The 17,258-nt window shown below is 44.9% G+C and overlaps 1 protein-coding gene and 1 pseudogene across 1 annotated transcript; both read right to left on the bottom strand.

Moving 5' to 3' along the window:
- Window positions 1–3,925: 3,925 nt before the first annotated feature.
- Window positions 3,926–9,545, bottom strand: LOC126518125 (uncharacterized). The gene is made up of 2 exons (XM_050167976.3): window positions 8,621–9,545; window positions 3,926–3,999 (listed from the first exon to the last, which is right to left on the bottom strand). The coding sequence occupies exons 1-2, from the start codon at window positions 9,543–9,545 to the stop codon at window positions 3,926–3,928; spliced, it is 999 nt and encodes a 332-aa protein (XP_050023933.3).
- A 2,648-nt stretch (window positions 9,546–12,193) lies between these two features.
- Window positions 12,194–16,223, bottom strand: LOC126518124 (uncharacterized; annotated as a pseudogene).
- Between the last annotated feature and the right edge of the window lie 1,035 nt (window positions 16,224–17,258).

Below are 17,258 nucleotides of genomic sequence, written 5' to 3'. Positions count from 1 at the left end.
AATATGAAGGGAATATGCGCTCACCGAGAGGACAGCGTCCGCCCGAGACCACATCAGGCACCTTACTGAGACATGGAGCGCTTTGTGGCCGGAACAAAGCCTCCCTTCTCTACCGGCCAAGCGCAGAAAACGTGCGTTCCGATCGCTCAAGGCTGCGCGGACATAGTATAGCTCTAGAGTCTAGGAAAACCTTAAACATGTGCGAGCGCGGCACGCACAACGTGGGAAGCTAGCCCGAGTAACTATGTCAAGGACTGCTGCACACGAGGGTGAAATACCTTCGTGTAATTATAATAACCTTAATAAGACTACTTTCGAAAAGAGAATGGCCCAGAGGGCGTTCTACGACTGCTATGACTGAGAATTATATATATATATATATATATATATATATATATATATATATATATATATATATATATATATATAAAGAGAGATATATATATATATATATATATATGTTCTCTAACTGTATCTCGCTTCAATTAACAAGCGCTTTTTTTCTTTTCCAATGTTCGCACCTTCCAAACATAGTTGCGCTTCCATCGCTGCACCCACATCCACCCATGCTAATGTCGGTCATAATTTGTACTGAGCCGCTTATCGCCCGAAGTTTCGCGACTTATTTGGATCGACATTGGCCATTCCGCACAACATACATCTGTAGATAATGGCATCAACAGGCAGCATCTGGGATCGAGACAGTCAATGGGTGTCAATTGAAACGAGTCAAGCGACATGTGTGCCGATAATAAAGGGCACCCATTGGCTGTCTCGATCCCAGATGCCGCCAGTAGATGGCTTCGCGATGCAGTGTCCAACTGCTCCGGCTCCCGCTGCGTGGACTACACCACTTTTGTCGGCGCCTGTACCCGAACACAGCCCTGTCCATGTGTGTGTTCCATGAGGCTCCGGACATCGTTGCCCCTTGATTGTGCTACATTTGCCTCTTTCCGGTAGAGAAAGCTGACAAATAGACGTTCCTCCTCATCGTCACCAGGTATATGACTTGTGTTTTTCTGTGCCAAGTCTCAATCTGAAACTTCAGTAACTTGCCCAGCTTTGCATACTGCCGTCACTGCTTTTTTGCGTGTCACGTTCTACAGACGTACTAACAGCTGAAAATTACTGTTCGTGTTTGTGTACTATCTCAGTAACCGCCCATGGGAAAACCGCGCAAACTACCTTCGTGTGTAGGCATTATACTTTTTGTTTTCTTCTGGAAAGCATGAGCATGAACCTTGTTTTTTTTATATGTGTCTGTAAATTAAACGGCCTTCGCGTTTTCTAATGCTTTCTTTTGTTACTTTGCCGTCTGTGAACTTTTGTGCTTAGTACTCTTGTATATGTCATGCACCTTTCACTTTTGCCCATTTTTTGAGCGTGTATCACAATACGCTATAAGAAAAATCTGTCTTCGGAAACGAACTCAATAAAGCGAAACCAATGATTTGTTGTGTTGGAAGTGGAATTTTTTTTTATGTCCCGGCACATACTGGTGTATTATAAGTATGGGCAAGACTGCGTGCACGCCAACGCATAGACCACGGCGCACCACGCGCCAGCTCGCAAGCAATGCTGATGCGCGCCGTAGCACGCGCATTGCTTGCGAGCTGGCGCGTGGTTCGCCATAGCACGTGCGCGATAAGAAAAAAACGCGCCGCGTACAGGTAAAAACAATGCGTAAGCGGCGCGCGCGGCATGGGGGAAAGTGAGCGGAGCGGGTCGGCATAATAAAAACAAAACGAAAAGAAAAACGTTTGGGAGAGGAGGCACCGCGCGGCCACTGTTCCTTTTGCATTGACAAAAAAAAACAATCGTGTGCGCCGCCATTTTGCTTCAGCGTCGCCCAGCGTTTACTGACGTAAAGGCTCAACCAGACGTACGCGTTGCAATGCGCCCGCACGCGCCGCACCACGCCTGTGCGCGTACGGCGTCAGGCGCGGAGGCTGTTTCGCGTGTCGGCGCGCGGCGGCGTGGATATTTGCGCCCGCGCCGGAAGCTGCCGCTCGCGTCAGTAGCATGACGCACCTCACATGACCATGGCGAGCCAACGTCACTTCCGAACGACTCTTCGCGCGACGTTCAGGCAAGCCCGGACAAGCTACTTCAGTACCTCTTTGTTGGTTGTGCGCATTGAGATCTATGTTCTTCATGGCAGGTACGGAAATCTTCAGCCGTGACGGCTGCATCAACAACGAAACTTTGATCGCCGAAGTGCAACGTCGCCAACCATTGTGAATGGCGTCGCATAAAGAACACAAGGACCGCAACCTCAAAGCGGCACTGTGGAATGAAGTGGTGGCCTCCGTCTTGCCAGATGTCAACATCCAAGGTAAGCACTAGATTTTGCAGCTTCCACGTGAATAATCGTTTACTAAGCAGTCTTGCATTTCTCTGTGCAGTCGTACTGGAGTTGGTGCAAAAGAGATGGAAGTCGCTGCGTGACAAGTTTCGCCGCATCTTCAATGGCCGCATAAAGGCTCAAAAGAGCGGCGCCGGTGCCGACGATGTCGAGTCGGTCGACACAGCATGGCCCTTTTTTGAGCTGTGGTGACACCATGGTGACGAGACCGTAAGCTTGACATTATTGTTGTTGCGAACATTTTGCTGGCCAAAGGAAACCCACCTTGATTGCGTCTATGTCAGTGAGATGAGGTGCTTGTTTCTCCCGAAAGGGCAATTAACCTCATCGTAGAGCGAGATAGTAAGCCTTTTACCGGCTAATAATATTGAGATATACTTGGCTAAGCCTACTGCTATGAACGATGGTAATGGGCACTTAAATGTAACGAATTTCAGTGTGCAATAAGTGGTTTTTGCGGTGGAGGCGCGAGCAAAGGAAGGGGGGCCATCCTGTGCTTGGTTATGCACCAGTGGTGCAGCCAGGAATTACGAGGGGAACAGGGTTCGGCAATTAATCAGGGTAGGGGAGTGGTGGGGAGGGGCTTGTGCTCGGTGTTGCTACATCTCTCTTTTTTGGCTATGCTGATACCCACGCCTGCTCACCGAAGTAAACAAAATGAGTGGGAAAGTTGGCAATTCAACGTTTATGCAAGCAAGCTGTAATATACAGGTGGCCTTCATTGTAAATACCACATGCCTAGGCTGTGAATTATATAGTTTTCGGAGTTATCACAGTGCAATTCCACTTGTGAACAACTAATGGCAAGGGTTTTCACATCTCCATGTTATAGCATGTGGTGCCGCTTCGATCGCAGTCATTACCTTTAATCATGAATATGATGTGCACGGCTATGTTTCATGTATGCTCGCAAAATTGCTGACTTATATAAATTACTTCTAGTATGGCTTTTTTACTGCGATTAGACACTTTACAAGGAATATATATTTTCTTTTACAGATACACTGACATGCACGAAAATATTTTGATGCACCTATCCTTATATTTTTCTTTTCAATTTCTCACTTTTGCACAATGCATGGTAATACGGATCACAGTAGTGAATGACAACTTTAACATTATGGAAGTGCTAGTATTGTTCATAACAGTTTTACAGTGTGTGAGGCTAAACAATAATGAAGAGGAAGAAAAACACTGAAATGGTTTCACTTTGTTTTATTGCAATGTTACAAAGCGTCACAACATAGAAAAGATGCACTTTTTCTTATGTGCAGCACTTCAGGCAATTATGTAGTGCCTGCAAGCCCAAGAGAGGTGAGCCAGCAGCTGGACACAAGTGAGCCACTCGGTACGAACCAGCAGCACAGTAGTGCAGAAGAAGTTTAATGGGCATTGCCCAGTTCGAAGACCAGGACTTGGATGCACAATCAGATTTTTCTGATCTATCAGGCTTGGTGTCAGTGTCACAGTTCTCGTCTGCCTCGACGTCATGCCCAGCGCCAGCCTCGAGATCATCCCCAGCGCCAGCCTCGACGTCATCTATGACATCAGCTTCGACGTCTACGGCACCAGCCTTGATGTCAGCAGCACAAGGAGCGGCTGCCCGAAGTCAGCAGGGAGCTGCTGGCCAAAGACTGCAAAAAAAAAGAAGAAAAGGTCAAGTGAAGACGCTCTCGTGACTGAAATGGGCGAACTGTCCAAAACCCTCCAGGCTTGCCGTTGAGAGGACGAGTACCATCCCATGGCCCTCAATATAGCAAAATTCTTGAGGAAAGTGCCGGAAGAACGGCAACTCGACTTTCAGATTGAGTTACTGCAGTTAATAAAGAAATATTCAGAGTGATGAAGAGTCTGTTGCACTTTTATTAACATGAAAAATGTTTTACTGGTCTTCACCAAGAATTCTAGCATGTACGAGCATCACGGAAATGTCTTGAAAAGACAAGGCTCGTTTTCTAGCACCCCAGGATATGGCACTATTTTGATATTCTCTCAGCGTTGTGCTCATACCGTCTGCGGTTACAACGCAGTTTCGTCGCATGGATTCCCTTTTATTTATTTATTTATTTCGTGTACCCTCAGGGCCAGAGGCATTAAAGAGGGGAGTGGTTACACCAAATACAAAAAAAAAAGAAAAACGTACAGTGCAGCAAACTAGTTAATAGTACAGAAATGAATGGTTCTCGGTTATACAATGTTATTTGAGTGTTCCTGGAGTGCTGGTCAATAAAATTAAATACGGTGCATGCAGTGCAGTAATACAGTGTTCCGGTATTAAAAAACAAAAACAGTGATAGAATAGGTAGTACAAAAACACAAACGAAATGCTCCTGTTTATACAATGTTATCTAATACTGCCGTGAAGTGCTGATGGTCAACAATAGTAGCGGTAGGTAAAGGCAAGGCGCAGAAGACCAGGACTTAGGAAGGAGAACACAAACGACAAGACGGGCGCCCGTCTTGTCGTTTGTGTTCTCCTTCCTATGTCCTGGTCTTCTGCGCCTTGCCTTTACCTACTTGGCGCCCGTCTTGTCGTTTGTGTTCTCCTTCCTAAGTCCTGGTCTTCTGCGCCTTGCCTTTACCTACTTCAAGCATGAACCAACTAGCCCAAGCAAGAGTTTTACTTGAGAATAGTAGCGGTTGAGGCTGGTAGGCGATACCACTCGGCAGATGTACGCGGAAGGAATGACTGAGACATGACGTTGGTTTGGCATAAGGAAATTCCAACTTTGTTATTGTGATCTAACCTTGATGAAATGTATTGAGGAGGGGAGATAAGTTCGTCGCGAAGTGAAGGATGATGAAATATCTTATGAAAAAGTGAAAGTCTAAGGCCTTTACGGCGAGAGGCTAAAGATGGCAAATTAAGGTTTAATTTCATTACAGAAGTGCTGGCAGTTCGGTTATAATTAGAAAAAACGAAACGAGCAGAGTTATTTTGTACCATTTCTAAAGAGTGAATCAGGTTTTTCTGAAAGGGATCCCAAACTGCTCCGGCGTACTCTAGTTTTGGGCGGACTAGTGACTTGTATAACATTAATTTTAGGGAAGACGGTGCCTTAGTGAAATTGCGTTTTAGGTATCCCAGCATGCGGTTAGCATTTTTAATTACGTAAGAAGCGTGCATGGACCACGAGAGGTTTCTAGTAATATGGACACCAAGATATTTGTAGGAGGAAACAGGGTCTAAGAGGAGATTATTAACGCAGTAAGAAGGAAGCTGGTTAGAAGTTCTGGACACGCGCATAAATTTACATTTTTTAACATTTAATTCCGTTGACCATGATTGGCACCAAGTAGAAATAGCGTTAAGGTCGGATTGAAGAGAAGATATATCAGTGTCACATATTATTTCCCTGAAGATTACGCAATCATCGGCGAATAAGTGAATGTTAGAGGAAACACAAGAGGGTAGATCATTTATGTAAATTAAGAAAAGGAGGGGACCAAGTACCGACCCTTGAGGTACGCAGGACTGTATTCTGCTCGGTTGAGATGTTGAGTCATTAGCAAAGAGAAACTGAACGGTTAGAAAGAAAGCACTCAAGCCATGCAAGCAGTCTGGGATCAATGTTAATTCGATGCAGCTTAAACATTAGAAGGTTAGGGCACACTTTGTCAAACGCTTTCGAAAAGTCTAAAAGCATACAGTTGGCAGTTGAAGAGCGGTCAAGAATGACGTTTAGCTTATGCGTAAATAAAACTAGTTGTGTTTCACATGATTATGTCTTGCGGAAGCCATGTTGCGATGGTGAAAAAAATGAGTTAGTTTCAAGAAAGCTAGCAAGATTAGAGGCAAGTATATGTTCTAACATCTTACATGGAATGGAAGTGAGCGAGATAGGGCGGTAGTTATATGGAGAATGTTTGTCACCCGACTTATGGAGTGGGATCACCTTCCCAATCTTCGATTCATCAGGCAAAGAACCCTTATCTAGCGACTGTTGGAAGATCATTCCTAGGAAAATTGGAGTAACAGCTAGTGCTTTTGAAAAATTTCGTGTTTATTAAATCGTGTCCTGGAGCCGAAGATAGTTTTAAAGATGAGATAATTGGTATGATGCCTGCTGGTTCAATGATTATGGGAAACATTGCTTGGTAATCGTAGTCGTGCGTGGATGGAAGAGTAATGTGTGTAGTTGATGAAAAGTTCTGCATGAAAACATCATTAAGCGCGGACGCACATTGATTAGTTGGAATAACATTTCCAGAGCTGTCGATTAAGGTTATCATGTCGTCCGCCTTGGGGTTAATGACGCGCCAGAATTTCTTGGTGTCGGTTTTAAGCATTAAAGGCAAGGTATTGCCAAGGAAGTGATCTTTGGCTTGTTTAAGAGCGGCTACATACTCCTCTGCCGCCAGTTTGTATTTGGTCCAGTGGTTTACGCTAGGTGAACGTTTGGCTAATTTGTGCAGGCGTTTCTTTTTATTAGACAGGCGCTTGAGACGGATGTTGTACCATGGGGCATTTAGATTACATGCAATGGTGCGCAGTGGGATGTATTTGTTTGTTAGTTCCGCAATTTTTGCAGCAAACATATTCCAGTTGGTCTGAACGGTACGGCTGTCGAAGTTGTTTATAAGTACGTCTAGAAAAGCAGATAATTCGGCGTTGATTGCTTCAAAATTTCCTTTTGCGTAGTCCCGAAAAGATTTGAATTTTTTACCGGTTTTTGGCCGCAAAATATTTAAGTCAAACGGAAGTGCTGAATGGCCGCTCAAGCCGGGTAAATAGGTGATGTCGGAAACTAGGTCAAGCCGCGATGTTAATAGAAGGTCAAGTGTGTTCCCAACGGATTCGGTAGTGCGTGTGGGTTGAGTAACAAGTTGTGAAAGTGAGAAGACAGAGCACATGTCTAAGAACTCATTGGCTAATGAAGAAAAAGGGTGTAAAGTTGGAGGTTCAGTATTCCATATTATGTTCGGTAGATTAAAATCGCCAAGCAAAAATAAAGGTAATGTAGGATGAAGAGATGTAACAATATTAATGATATCATGCATCTCAGTTACGAAGTTAGATGAATAAGTTGGGGGGCGGTAACAAACACCAATGATTATCTTCTGGTGATTGATTTCAATGATGGCCCAAACCGTTTCGAGGTCAGTATTGACATGAATACACTGATATGGGAAATCTTTAGAAATGGCTAAGAGCACGCCGCCTCCCTGACGCATTGTACGGTCACAATGATACAGTGAAAAATGGTGTGTGGTTTGAAGAATTTCGTTATCTTGAATCTGTGAATGTAGCCACGTTTCGGTAAGCACAAAGATGTCGGCGTTGCAAGTCTCCAAGGCAGATTCTAAGGAAGTGCGCTTACTCATGACGCTTCGAATATTTGTAAACAACACAGATACGATGCATGATTCTCGTGATTCTCGTCCACATCCCCTCACGTTTTCCTAACTGGGCACGTGCTGGGAATTTGCATGCCCGCCGTTATCTCGTGGTTCATATGGCGCATGCTCGTTGACGGTGTCTGTTGCCGGGTCATAGACGAACTAGGATGGATAGTTGGGCGTGTTGGTTAAGCATGATTTCCGAAGTGAAGGCGCTAAAAAGACGGAGGACAAAGAAGAAACACACACACACAGGGCGCCACTTCCAACAATGTTTATTCAGAAAAAAACGCCACTGATTTATACTAGGAGCGTAATCACAGTTTCTCAGGGCGCATTCGCGTTTAGCTAGAACAGTTCTTTGCGTGACAGTGATATGGAAGCAACACTTACGCAGTTATCAGCTGCTTCAATGATTCTTTTGGCCTCAATTATTAATCTAACCCATTTGTCACGGCTTCCGGCGACCACAGCGCAGGCGTGGAAGTCTGGCTTACATCCGCAATTTCTACAATGAATTGCCAAGTGGCCCTCCCTCCCATTGTTCACTTTGTTATTGTGTTGCCTCAGCCTGTCATTCAGGCACTGCTCTGTTTGGCCCACGTACTTTTTACCACAATCTAAAGGAATCTCATAAACAACTCCTGCCTGACATTCTACGTATTTGTTATCGTGTTTAGTAGCACAGGCCGGTGCCTTGCGGGAATAAGGGTTGGTCATTCGACAGAGCTTAGAGAGCTTGCACGGGGCAGAAAACACGACATTTACGTTAGCTCGCTTTGCAATCTTTTTCAAATTATGTGACATGCGGTGTATGTTGGAAGTGGCGCCCGAAGTGGTGTTGGAACATTGTTGGAAGTGGCGCCCTGTGTGTGTGTGTTTCTTCTTTGTCCTCCGTCTTTTTAGCGCCTTCACTTCGGAAATAGACGAACTGTTTTTTATTCATTATTGGTTTGGTGTACCTTAACTGGAAAGGGCATAGTTGGGGCTGGCTTTTAGCGTACTCAATTAGTTTTTTACGGACGTGACGGGTGGCGGGCGAAAAATCTTCGGAGGTAGAAATACCCTTTTCTTTCAGCTGTGCGCGCATAGAAAGTACTTTGTCTTTTATTTTCGTGTTGGTGAATTTAACTACAATTGGGCGACACTTATTAGGCGTGTAGTGACTAATGCGATGAGCACGTTCGATTGCCGTGTCAGGCAGGCTGTCGATTACACCGGTTAGTGCTTCTCTTATGCGTGATTCGGACTGTTCCCACGATTCCCGAGAGTCACGGATGCCATGAAATATGAGGTTGTTGCATCGAGATCTGTCCTCAAGTTCGTCAACGCGCATCAGTAAAGAGTCAAGCCGAGTTGTTTGGGCTTGAGCCGACGCCTGAATGCCAGTCATTTCATCATGGAGATGGTCTAGAACATTTGTTTTTTCTTCAAGGTTGTCTAATCTTTTCTGGATACACTCCATTTTGGTCTGGATGTTCTTTTGACCAACCTTAATAGCCTTGACGTCGTTAACCAACTCGGCCTGACCCTTAGCAGATTGTACAGAACGAGCCTGAAGGTCTTTTAACAGCCGGAAAAGAACTTCCGCCTGCTCAGAAGGATTTGATGGCAAATTCTGCAGCTCGAGTAATGCCTCAGTACGCGTAGTAGGACCTGGATTAGTTTCCACGTCACCTGAGCACAATAACAGCAACGCCATAGAGAAACAATCTGCGACAATTTCACAGAGCACTTGTTGGCACGGAAGCAATAGCAAAAATGGGTCGTCACTTTTCTTAGCATAAAGCGGAAAGTCTTTACAGACCTGCGAAGTGGAAAGGTGCGTTGTATGAGCCATGGTGCTCCAAATGCTGCTTCCGTGCCAACTAAACGGACTGACGCTCGGACAGCCGCTTAAGTTGCCACTGCGATGTGACGGCACGGTTGACAATGATGGTGCGCAGAAGGCTGGGCGCAGTAGTTGTAGTGGGTCGATGTGGAGATAGTTGCCGGTCTGCTGGTAGATTGTGGCCTTGCTTGATAGTAGCAGTGGTTGCGAAGGGTCATACTCCGAATACGCTGTGCACGGACACAGCAGCATCAAGAACGCGAAGATCGCCTGCGAAGTGGAAAGGTGCGTTGTACGAGCCATGGTGCTCCAAATGCTGCTTCCGTGCCAACTAAACGGACTGACGCTCGGACAGCCGCTTAAGTTGCCACTGCGATGTGACGGCACGGTTGACAATGATGGTGCGCAGAAGGCTGGGCGCAGTAGTTGTAGTGGGTCGATGTGGAGATAGTTGCCGGTCTGCTGGTAGATTGTGGCCTTGCTTGATAGTAGCAGTGGTTGCGAAGGGTCATACTCCGAATACGCTGTGCACGGACACAGTAGCAGCAAGAACGCGAAGATCGCCTGCGAAGTGGAAAGGTGCGTTGTATGAGCCATGGTGCTCCAAATGCTGCTTCCGAGCCAACTTCGATTGCCGCCTACTGCTTCGCCTTGAATGGCGCCAATTAACAATGCTGTTAAGTGCAGCAGAAAAGCAGTGAAGTTCATGGGCAAATGTCGTAAGACATGTTCCACTTTCATGTTATGAGTGATTCCTATGAAAGAAGGATTAACCAATGTTTCTACAACGCTACAATTACATTTAAGCATTGGCAGCCATGCTAAGAGCAAGTAGTATTTTATCAGAAGTTTTCAATGCATTTGCTGGCGTGCGCACATCTTGTTACCCCTTAACAGATAGCAGGCTAGCGGACTGTTGCTTCAGGCTACCTTCGCCGATTTTTCTCAGTTAAATCTTCCTCTCACTATGAAGCGGATATGTTGTACAGACAAAGCCCAAAGTGTGGGATATATATACGAGCATTCTTAAAAGTGAAGTACCGTGGGAGGCAATCGTTTTGAAGGACAATAAGCAATGTTTCTGCATGTATATACTCGTTTCCCTGCATATAAGTAACAAAACAAATAATTCACCATAATAGATCACAGGTTTTAAAATAAGTATACCTTGACCAGCCATTTAGAGTTAATGCAAAATGAAAGGCCACTGAAAGCAGGAGCTTTGATGTGAGGTGCGAGCGCTTATTGAATTTAAGCATAGCTCTCTCAAAACGAATTGCCTATGCTATGCCTAGGCTCCAGGTTAATTTTGAGCACTTGGGGCTCCTTAATGGCCACTCAGTGCATAGTGCACCGGTTTTGCATTTTCCAGCCGAGAGGCAATCTCACGCACTTGGGCTTAGCAGAGCAATGCAAAAGCCACTCCCCCACCATGACGAGTAGTTCCTTTAACTATAGAAACAGAATAAGAAGTCATTTCCATTTCATGATTGGCAGTGAGCTTCTAGAATGTTTGCAAGAATACCTGAAGAACCTGATCATGAAAAGTTACAGAAGAATAAAAATGCGTTAAGGCCCATATGGCAGGCATTACCAAATCATGACTGCCAGGTTACTGCTACCAATGAAAGAAAAGTGTGAAAACATTGAATACTAGTGGTACTAATACAATGGATAAAAACTTGGAGGTTCATAAACAAGCGTGAGTTCATGTGAAGGACCGTACAACGAGTGATGGAACGAAAAGTTAGGTCTAATGTTAAGAGGAAGGCAGGCGGTGGGGTCGCTATACGATTTGACATCAAAGGAAGAAATGGAGCTGGGCAGGCTATGCAATGCGTAGGACATACAGCCGGCAGTCTATGAAAGTTAGAGTGGGTGCCAAGCGGAACACAGTCAAGGATGACAGAAAATTAGGAGTGTGATGATGTTAGGAAATGTGAATACAAAGCCTGAAATCAGCTAGCACAAGACAGGAGTAATTAAGGATGCCGAGAGAGGGGGTTCGTCCTGTACTGGACATAAAGAATGGCTGACGATGATGATGATTCTCATTTAGAAATGATGCACTGTGGCAGCAATTTTCAGCACAAAGGCAAGAGGACGTGAGGAGACTGTAGTAGGAAAATGATTGGACATCAGTTATACATTCTTAGCAGTGTACTGCAGATATGCATACACCTGCTCATGTTTATCACCATACCATTTGCTTAGAGGATAAAATATGCTTTTCAGAATTACTTCAACATTACCATGTCCAAGTGGATCTATACAAATGTTTAATTTCTTTTCTAATCTTTGTAATAGATTCCCGAGTTATTTCTGTCACTCTAAAGATATGTACAACCTTTGTGGCAAATATTATCCCCGACAACCAGTCTATCCTGCTTGCATATTCCCATCAAGATTGCAACGTTACATTGATAATGCACATGTTGTTCATGACCTGGAAGTACTAGGTGCCCAGCGTTGAAGGAGGTGTACGTAACACACAGAAGCATTGTTGTTACGTGACAAGACAAGTGAAGGGGCGCTAGCTTTTTTTTAAAGCTTAACACAACAGAGTCTGCAGGTGTGATGTAAATGTAACGAATAGATTTCTTTACTGTGAACCCATAAACTGTGACATGAGGCTTTAGCCTTGTAAATTGCATAGCTCACCACCACTGAATTGTTAGATGTGTCTGCTCCCGTAGCCGCTTGACAACTGCTTCTTTGGAAACCCCAGGGAGATTCCATTGCCAAGGAACCTCCACAGCACTGCTACAAAAGTATGCTGCGAAAAGGTTCCTGGCAGCTTCTGCATTACCGAGGTAGTTCCTGCAATGTGTTGCCTTTATCGGGAAGAAGTGGGGTTCCGAGTTGTTTCCTGATGCTTGTTGGATACCTTGTCACCACTGTCCTGCGACGAGGTTACCAAAGCTGTCCTCTGTATCGGTGAACTTGTGTGGTTGTGGGTTGTGGACAGTGAGAAAATTGTGCAGAATACAAGCAGCCTTGATAGCGAAGTCCACATTCTTCGGTTTCAAGTGGATGGTACGTAGCAGAATTCTCCATCTGGCCGCCGTTATCCCAAATGCGTTCTCTGCACAGCGCCTGGGCGAAAATTGAAACACCTTGAATGCCAATCTTAAAGAATAGAAATAGAGTTCAATCCCGCCACAACGAATACCTTAATTCCCCGTCAGTGTTTCCTAGAAATTAATGCCCTAAGTTTCTCTGCACAATTAGTCATTTTTGGGGAGCGTTTCCGCTTCAACAAAATTTTTACGGCCAAAATCGAAACCGAAACAATTGTTATTGGCAAAAGAGAACTGATCCACGTGAAGAAATGCCGTGATTGTAGTTTCACCATTGTGGTATCCGTTATCAGTTCAGCACATGCCTATGATGTAGGACTGTCAATGCTATAGAAGCAGAGCAGCTCTCGAATAAAGCACATTCGTTCCTGCCCTGGCTTCCTGCGTCGTGGTCTTTCCTTGGCCACAACAGAACAACTGGTGACAAAGATAGGATGATGCTACGATTCTGAACCAAGCACCGGCGCAGCTGTTGCGGCGCAACGGACGGCTGGGCCAGCATCAGAAGGCAAATGTTTAAAACTGGCAATCCCTGTAGATTCGCAACGTTTCGGAAACATGCCAGAGTTTAACCCAAGAAGCAAGGATATCAACTCGTATTTCGAGAGGTTTTAAAATTTTGTGGCACTTAACGAGGTTCAGGAGACAAAGAAGTTGAGGTTGTTCTTGAACGTAATAGGCAGCACAGTGTACAGAGAGCTGAAGAAAATTTTAGTTCCTGACAGCCCTGCTGACAAGACCTTCTCTGAAATAGTGTACTAGAGCAACACTTCAGCCCCGAGTATTCAGTAATACCCGAGCATTGCAAGTTCAACAAGCACACGCAGCAGGAAGGAGAATGCTTCCAAGACTTCATGACGGAGCTTAAACGTCTGGAGCGTAATTGAGTGTTCAAGGCGTTTCTGAATGATGCCTTGAGGGATCGACTAGTGATAGGATTACGCGACCAAGAGAATCAAAGGATATTGTTCGCAACAGAAGACAACCTTTGAAAAGGCATGAAAGATTGCGCTCGAAAAAGAACTTGCTGCAAGGCAAACAAAGGAGCTGCATTGCCAGGCTGAACGCTCGACACGAAAGCCAGGCCGTTGGGCGTAAAAAAAGAAGGGGGCACAAGCAGACCGTTTGTTATCGCTGCGGGAAAGGGCACAATTCAGACAGGTGCTGGTACCGCAACGCGAAGTGCCGTTCATGTGCAAAGACTGGGCACCTGCAAACAATCTGCCGAGAGCGAAAAAGTCGTCCAGTGAACTATGCTGAAGCAACGGACGAAGAAGCGGATGATTCCGAGACATTTCACGTGTTACTATGCGCATGAGATGGAAAGCGAGGCTACAAAGTTTCCGTGCAGATTGAAGGGAAGCCAGTTTCTATGCTTTTGGATACGGGTGAAGCTGTCACGTTGATGCCTGAAAGTGTTTTCAGACAATGGTTTCCGCGGACTGAATGCAAGCCAACAAGGTCAGTTTTGAAAACGTATACAGATGAGCCTGTAAAGCTGCGAGGGAATGCGACCGTAACCGTTGAGCATAATAGCTGCATAACTGAGCTTCCATTGCATATAGTAGAGAACCAGGGTAAGGCTATGCCTATACTTCTAGGCCAGCATTGGCTAGAAAAGTTGCAACTTGACTGGAAAACCGTCAGCGGTACTACAGAAAACACTGGTGTCAATTCTCTGCGCGAAATATTTCTGGTAGTTTTCCTCACAACACCGGGCGGGAGTAGTTTCGAATTTCTAAGCCAAAATATCCACAGAACCAAACTGTGCGCCTGTGTTTTGCAAAGCCAGGTCTATGCCTTTGCTACTAAAGAAGTAGTCAGCGAAGAACTTCGGAAGCTAGAAAGTCAAGGCGTCTTAAGAAAAGGTACCACCAGCTAGTGGGTGACTCCCATTGCACCGCTTTCGAAGCGTGGTGGCGGAATCAGAATTTGCAGTGACTACAAAGTAACAATCAATAAAGTGCCAAAGACCGATTGTTACCCGCTCCCGCTTCCTGAGGATTTATACTCGATGCTAGCCGGTGGTAAGGCATGTTGTGTGCTGTATTTGTCCTCTGCGTACCAGCAAGTGCCTCTTAGTGAAGATTCTAAGCCACTGCTCATGATAAATATACATCAAGGCTTGTACAAAATTCAAAGGCTTCCATTTGTAATTGCGAGCACACCAGCTATATTTCAGGCCATGATGGATCAAGTTCTACTAGGAATTCCCAACGTCGGGTGCTATATAGACGACATCATGGGTAACAGCGCAGAATATTTCTACACAACTACCACAAGAGTTCTCAAGAGACTTAGCGAGCACAACATAACGCTGAAAGAGGAAAAATGCAAATTTTTTCGTGATTCAGTAGTCTACCAAGGCCAGAAGGTTTTGAAAGAGGGCATTGATCCCACCGCTGAAAAGATAAAAGCAGTACGAAATGCCCCAGAGCCCAGCAACATCACAGAAGTGAGGGCTTACTTGGGTCTTCTAAACTTCTATGCAAGTTTTTGCGGAATTTGGCAACTGTGGTAGCCCCTCTTTATCAGCTTCTTCAAGAAGATAACAAGTGTAAATGGACGCAACAGTGAAAGAAGGCCTTCGAAACAACTAAGTAAATCATTCTCAACAGTGAAGTATTAGCCTTCTAAGACGTCACAAAGCCACTCGGACTTATTTGCGATTCTTCCCCTTACGGCTTGGGAGCCACCGTTGGAAGGTGAGCAATGTGGCTGGCATCTTAAGCTACTTCGTGCCCGCAGACATCTACAACGCCGATGAGACAGGGTTATTCTACGAGTTGTTGCCGGCCAGGATGCTCGACTTCAAGGGGCAGTGCTGTCATGGCAGCAAACACAGCAAAAAATGTGTGACAGTGCTGCTTTGCACAAACATGGATGGCTCTGACAAGCGTCCGCCATTAGTGCTTGGAAAAAGTGCCAATCCACGCTGTTTCAATGGATCCCATAGCCTACCTGTGCAGTAAAAGGCGAACAACAAGTCATGGATGACCCGAGCTATTTTTACAGAGTGCATGGTGGCATTCGACTGCGACATGAAGCGGCAGGACCGTAAAGTTTGCTTGCTTCTGGACAATTGTGGATGATAAAATTATGGCAACTAGCAGAAGCCTCAATTATCTTTCTACTGTCTCTTAAATCCTGCAAAATTATAATGAATACAGTGGAATGCAAAAAAACCTTGCATAGTTTTTAGAATTTATTACTGCAATAACTGCAAGGGTGGTCTCCACAAACTAAGATAATCGGTCTTGTAGGTTGCTTACTTTGCCTGCTACATGTAATAGTGACATGAGGCATTGAATGCCCCATACCTTGCTCGGCTTAGCCTATAGTTGAAGACCAGTCTTTCATCATCAAGCTGCCTGGCTGGATAAGGACGAAGAAAATCCTCTCTCAGCTGAAAAGCCTCGTCGCCTACGAAGGCATATGGTGCATTTGTTGCAGAGCCAGGAAGCCAGCTCAGTGATGGTATATCCAAGTCTCCTTGAGTGAGGGCACGTCCAAACTCTGAGTTTTTGAATGTGCCACCATCACAGAGGCGACCCTCGGCTCCCACATCGATGAGGGTGTACTTGCAGTCACTTTCGACCACAGCCATTAGGACCACAGAGAATGTGCCCTGCAATTATGAGCACAAAGCACACAATCAATACAAGTGCAATAATTGTGACAGCTGCACCAGTCTGAATTAGCACAATATCGGTATATCTCATTGAAGTGCAAAAGCAGCTGCCCGTATTGCGAAGCCTAGAATCCCAGTAGAACAGTTTGTGTAAAATTGCATCGTAATGCATGACTGAGGAAGTAAAAACATCTCACACCAAGTGCATCCATTCTCCTGTCTTTGTGACTGTTGTCTGCATGCCAGTAAACGGTTATGGCATGTGCAAAGTAATGGAAAGTTTATTGAGCGACTTGAAAGTAATCACAGTTGATAAATGGTCTCTGGCAGTAGCACTAATACAAGCACTTGAAACTGTTAAACGTCCTTAGTCACCTGATGCCAAGAATCAATTCTAGAGAAGTAACTTGTTAAGCTCTCACAGCTAACATCTTTTCGCACTTTTTAAAAATCTTTTTTGCACCTGTCAAATAATTCTGCGGCATCGAGCAGTCGTGCTGCTCCCCGTGATCCCTACTGTATATATGAGATTATATCTTGTGATTTATTTGTGTTTATAGCCATTGGTATATAGCAAGCTTTTGTACATTTACTGCTGTATACATTTTAATAAAACACGAGAATATGTTCACCTTCCTTGATTGATTGTGCCGATGTTCTTTGCCACTGTTATATGCCTACGATTCGTTTTTTTGTTCTTGCTGTTAGCGCTTGCTACCACCCTGTATGCTTTGTAATGTTTGTTCTCTTCCCCCCCCCCTCCCCCCGCTATAATGCCGTGAGGCGTTATGGGTATGATGTAAACATAATAAAATTTGGGGAATAAATTAGAAAATAAGGCCAAAAGCTTAACATTACCTCAGGATTCTGATGAACCATTACTTTTCATTAAATGAAATTTAGGAGTCATTTGTTCTGCTTTGGCACTGAGTATTTTAAAATGCCTCTCCACGCATGCAAATACCAATATTACCAGGTGATCTGAGTAATGTGCTCGTCTGGTCAAATGCA

This window comes from Dermacentor andersoni, chromosome 11 (assembly GCF_023375885.2).
Source record: "Dermacentor andersoni chromosome 11, qqDerAnde1_hic_scaffold, whole genome shotgun sequence".
Classification (NCBI taxonomy): domain Eukaryota; kingdom Metazoa; phylum Arthropoda; class Arachnida; order Ixodida; family Ixodidae; genus Dermacentor; species Dermacentor andersoni.
The sequence above is the reverse complement of the archived record's forward strand: the minus strand, read 5'-3'. Positions and strand labels throughout refer to the sequence as shown.

Coding starts and splice junctions, on each gene's coding strand:
- LOC126518125 (XM_050167976.3), bottom strand. CDS start 9,545: ATGGCTCATACAACGCACCTTTCCACTTCGCAGGTCTGTAAAGACTTT. Junction 4,000..8,620: donor ACAGTTCGTCTATTTCCGAA/GTGAAGGCGCTA, acceptor TTTTTTTTGCAG/TCTTTGGCCAGCAGCTCCCT.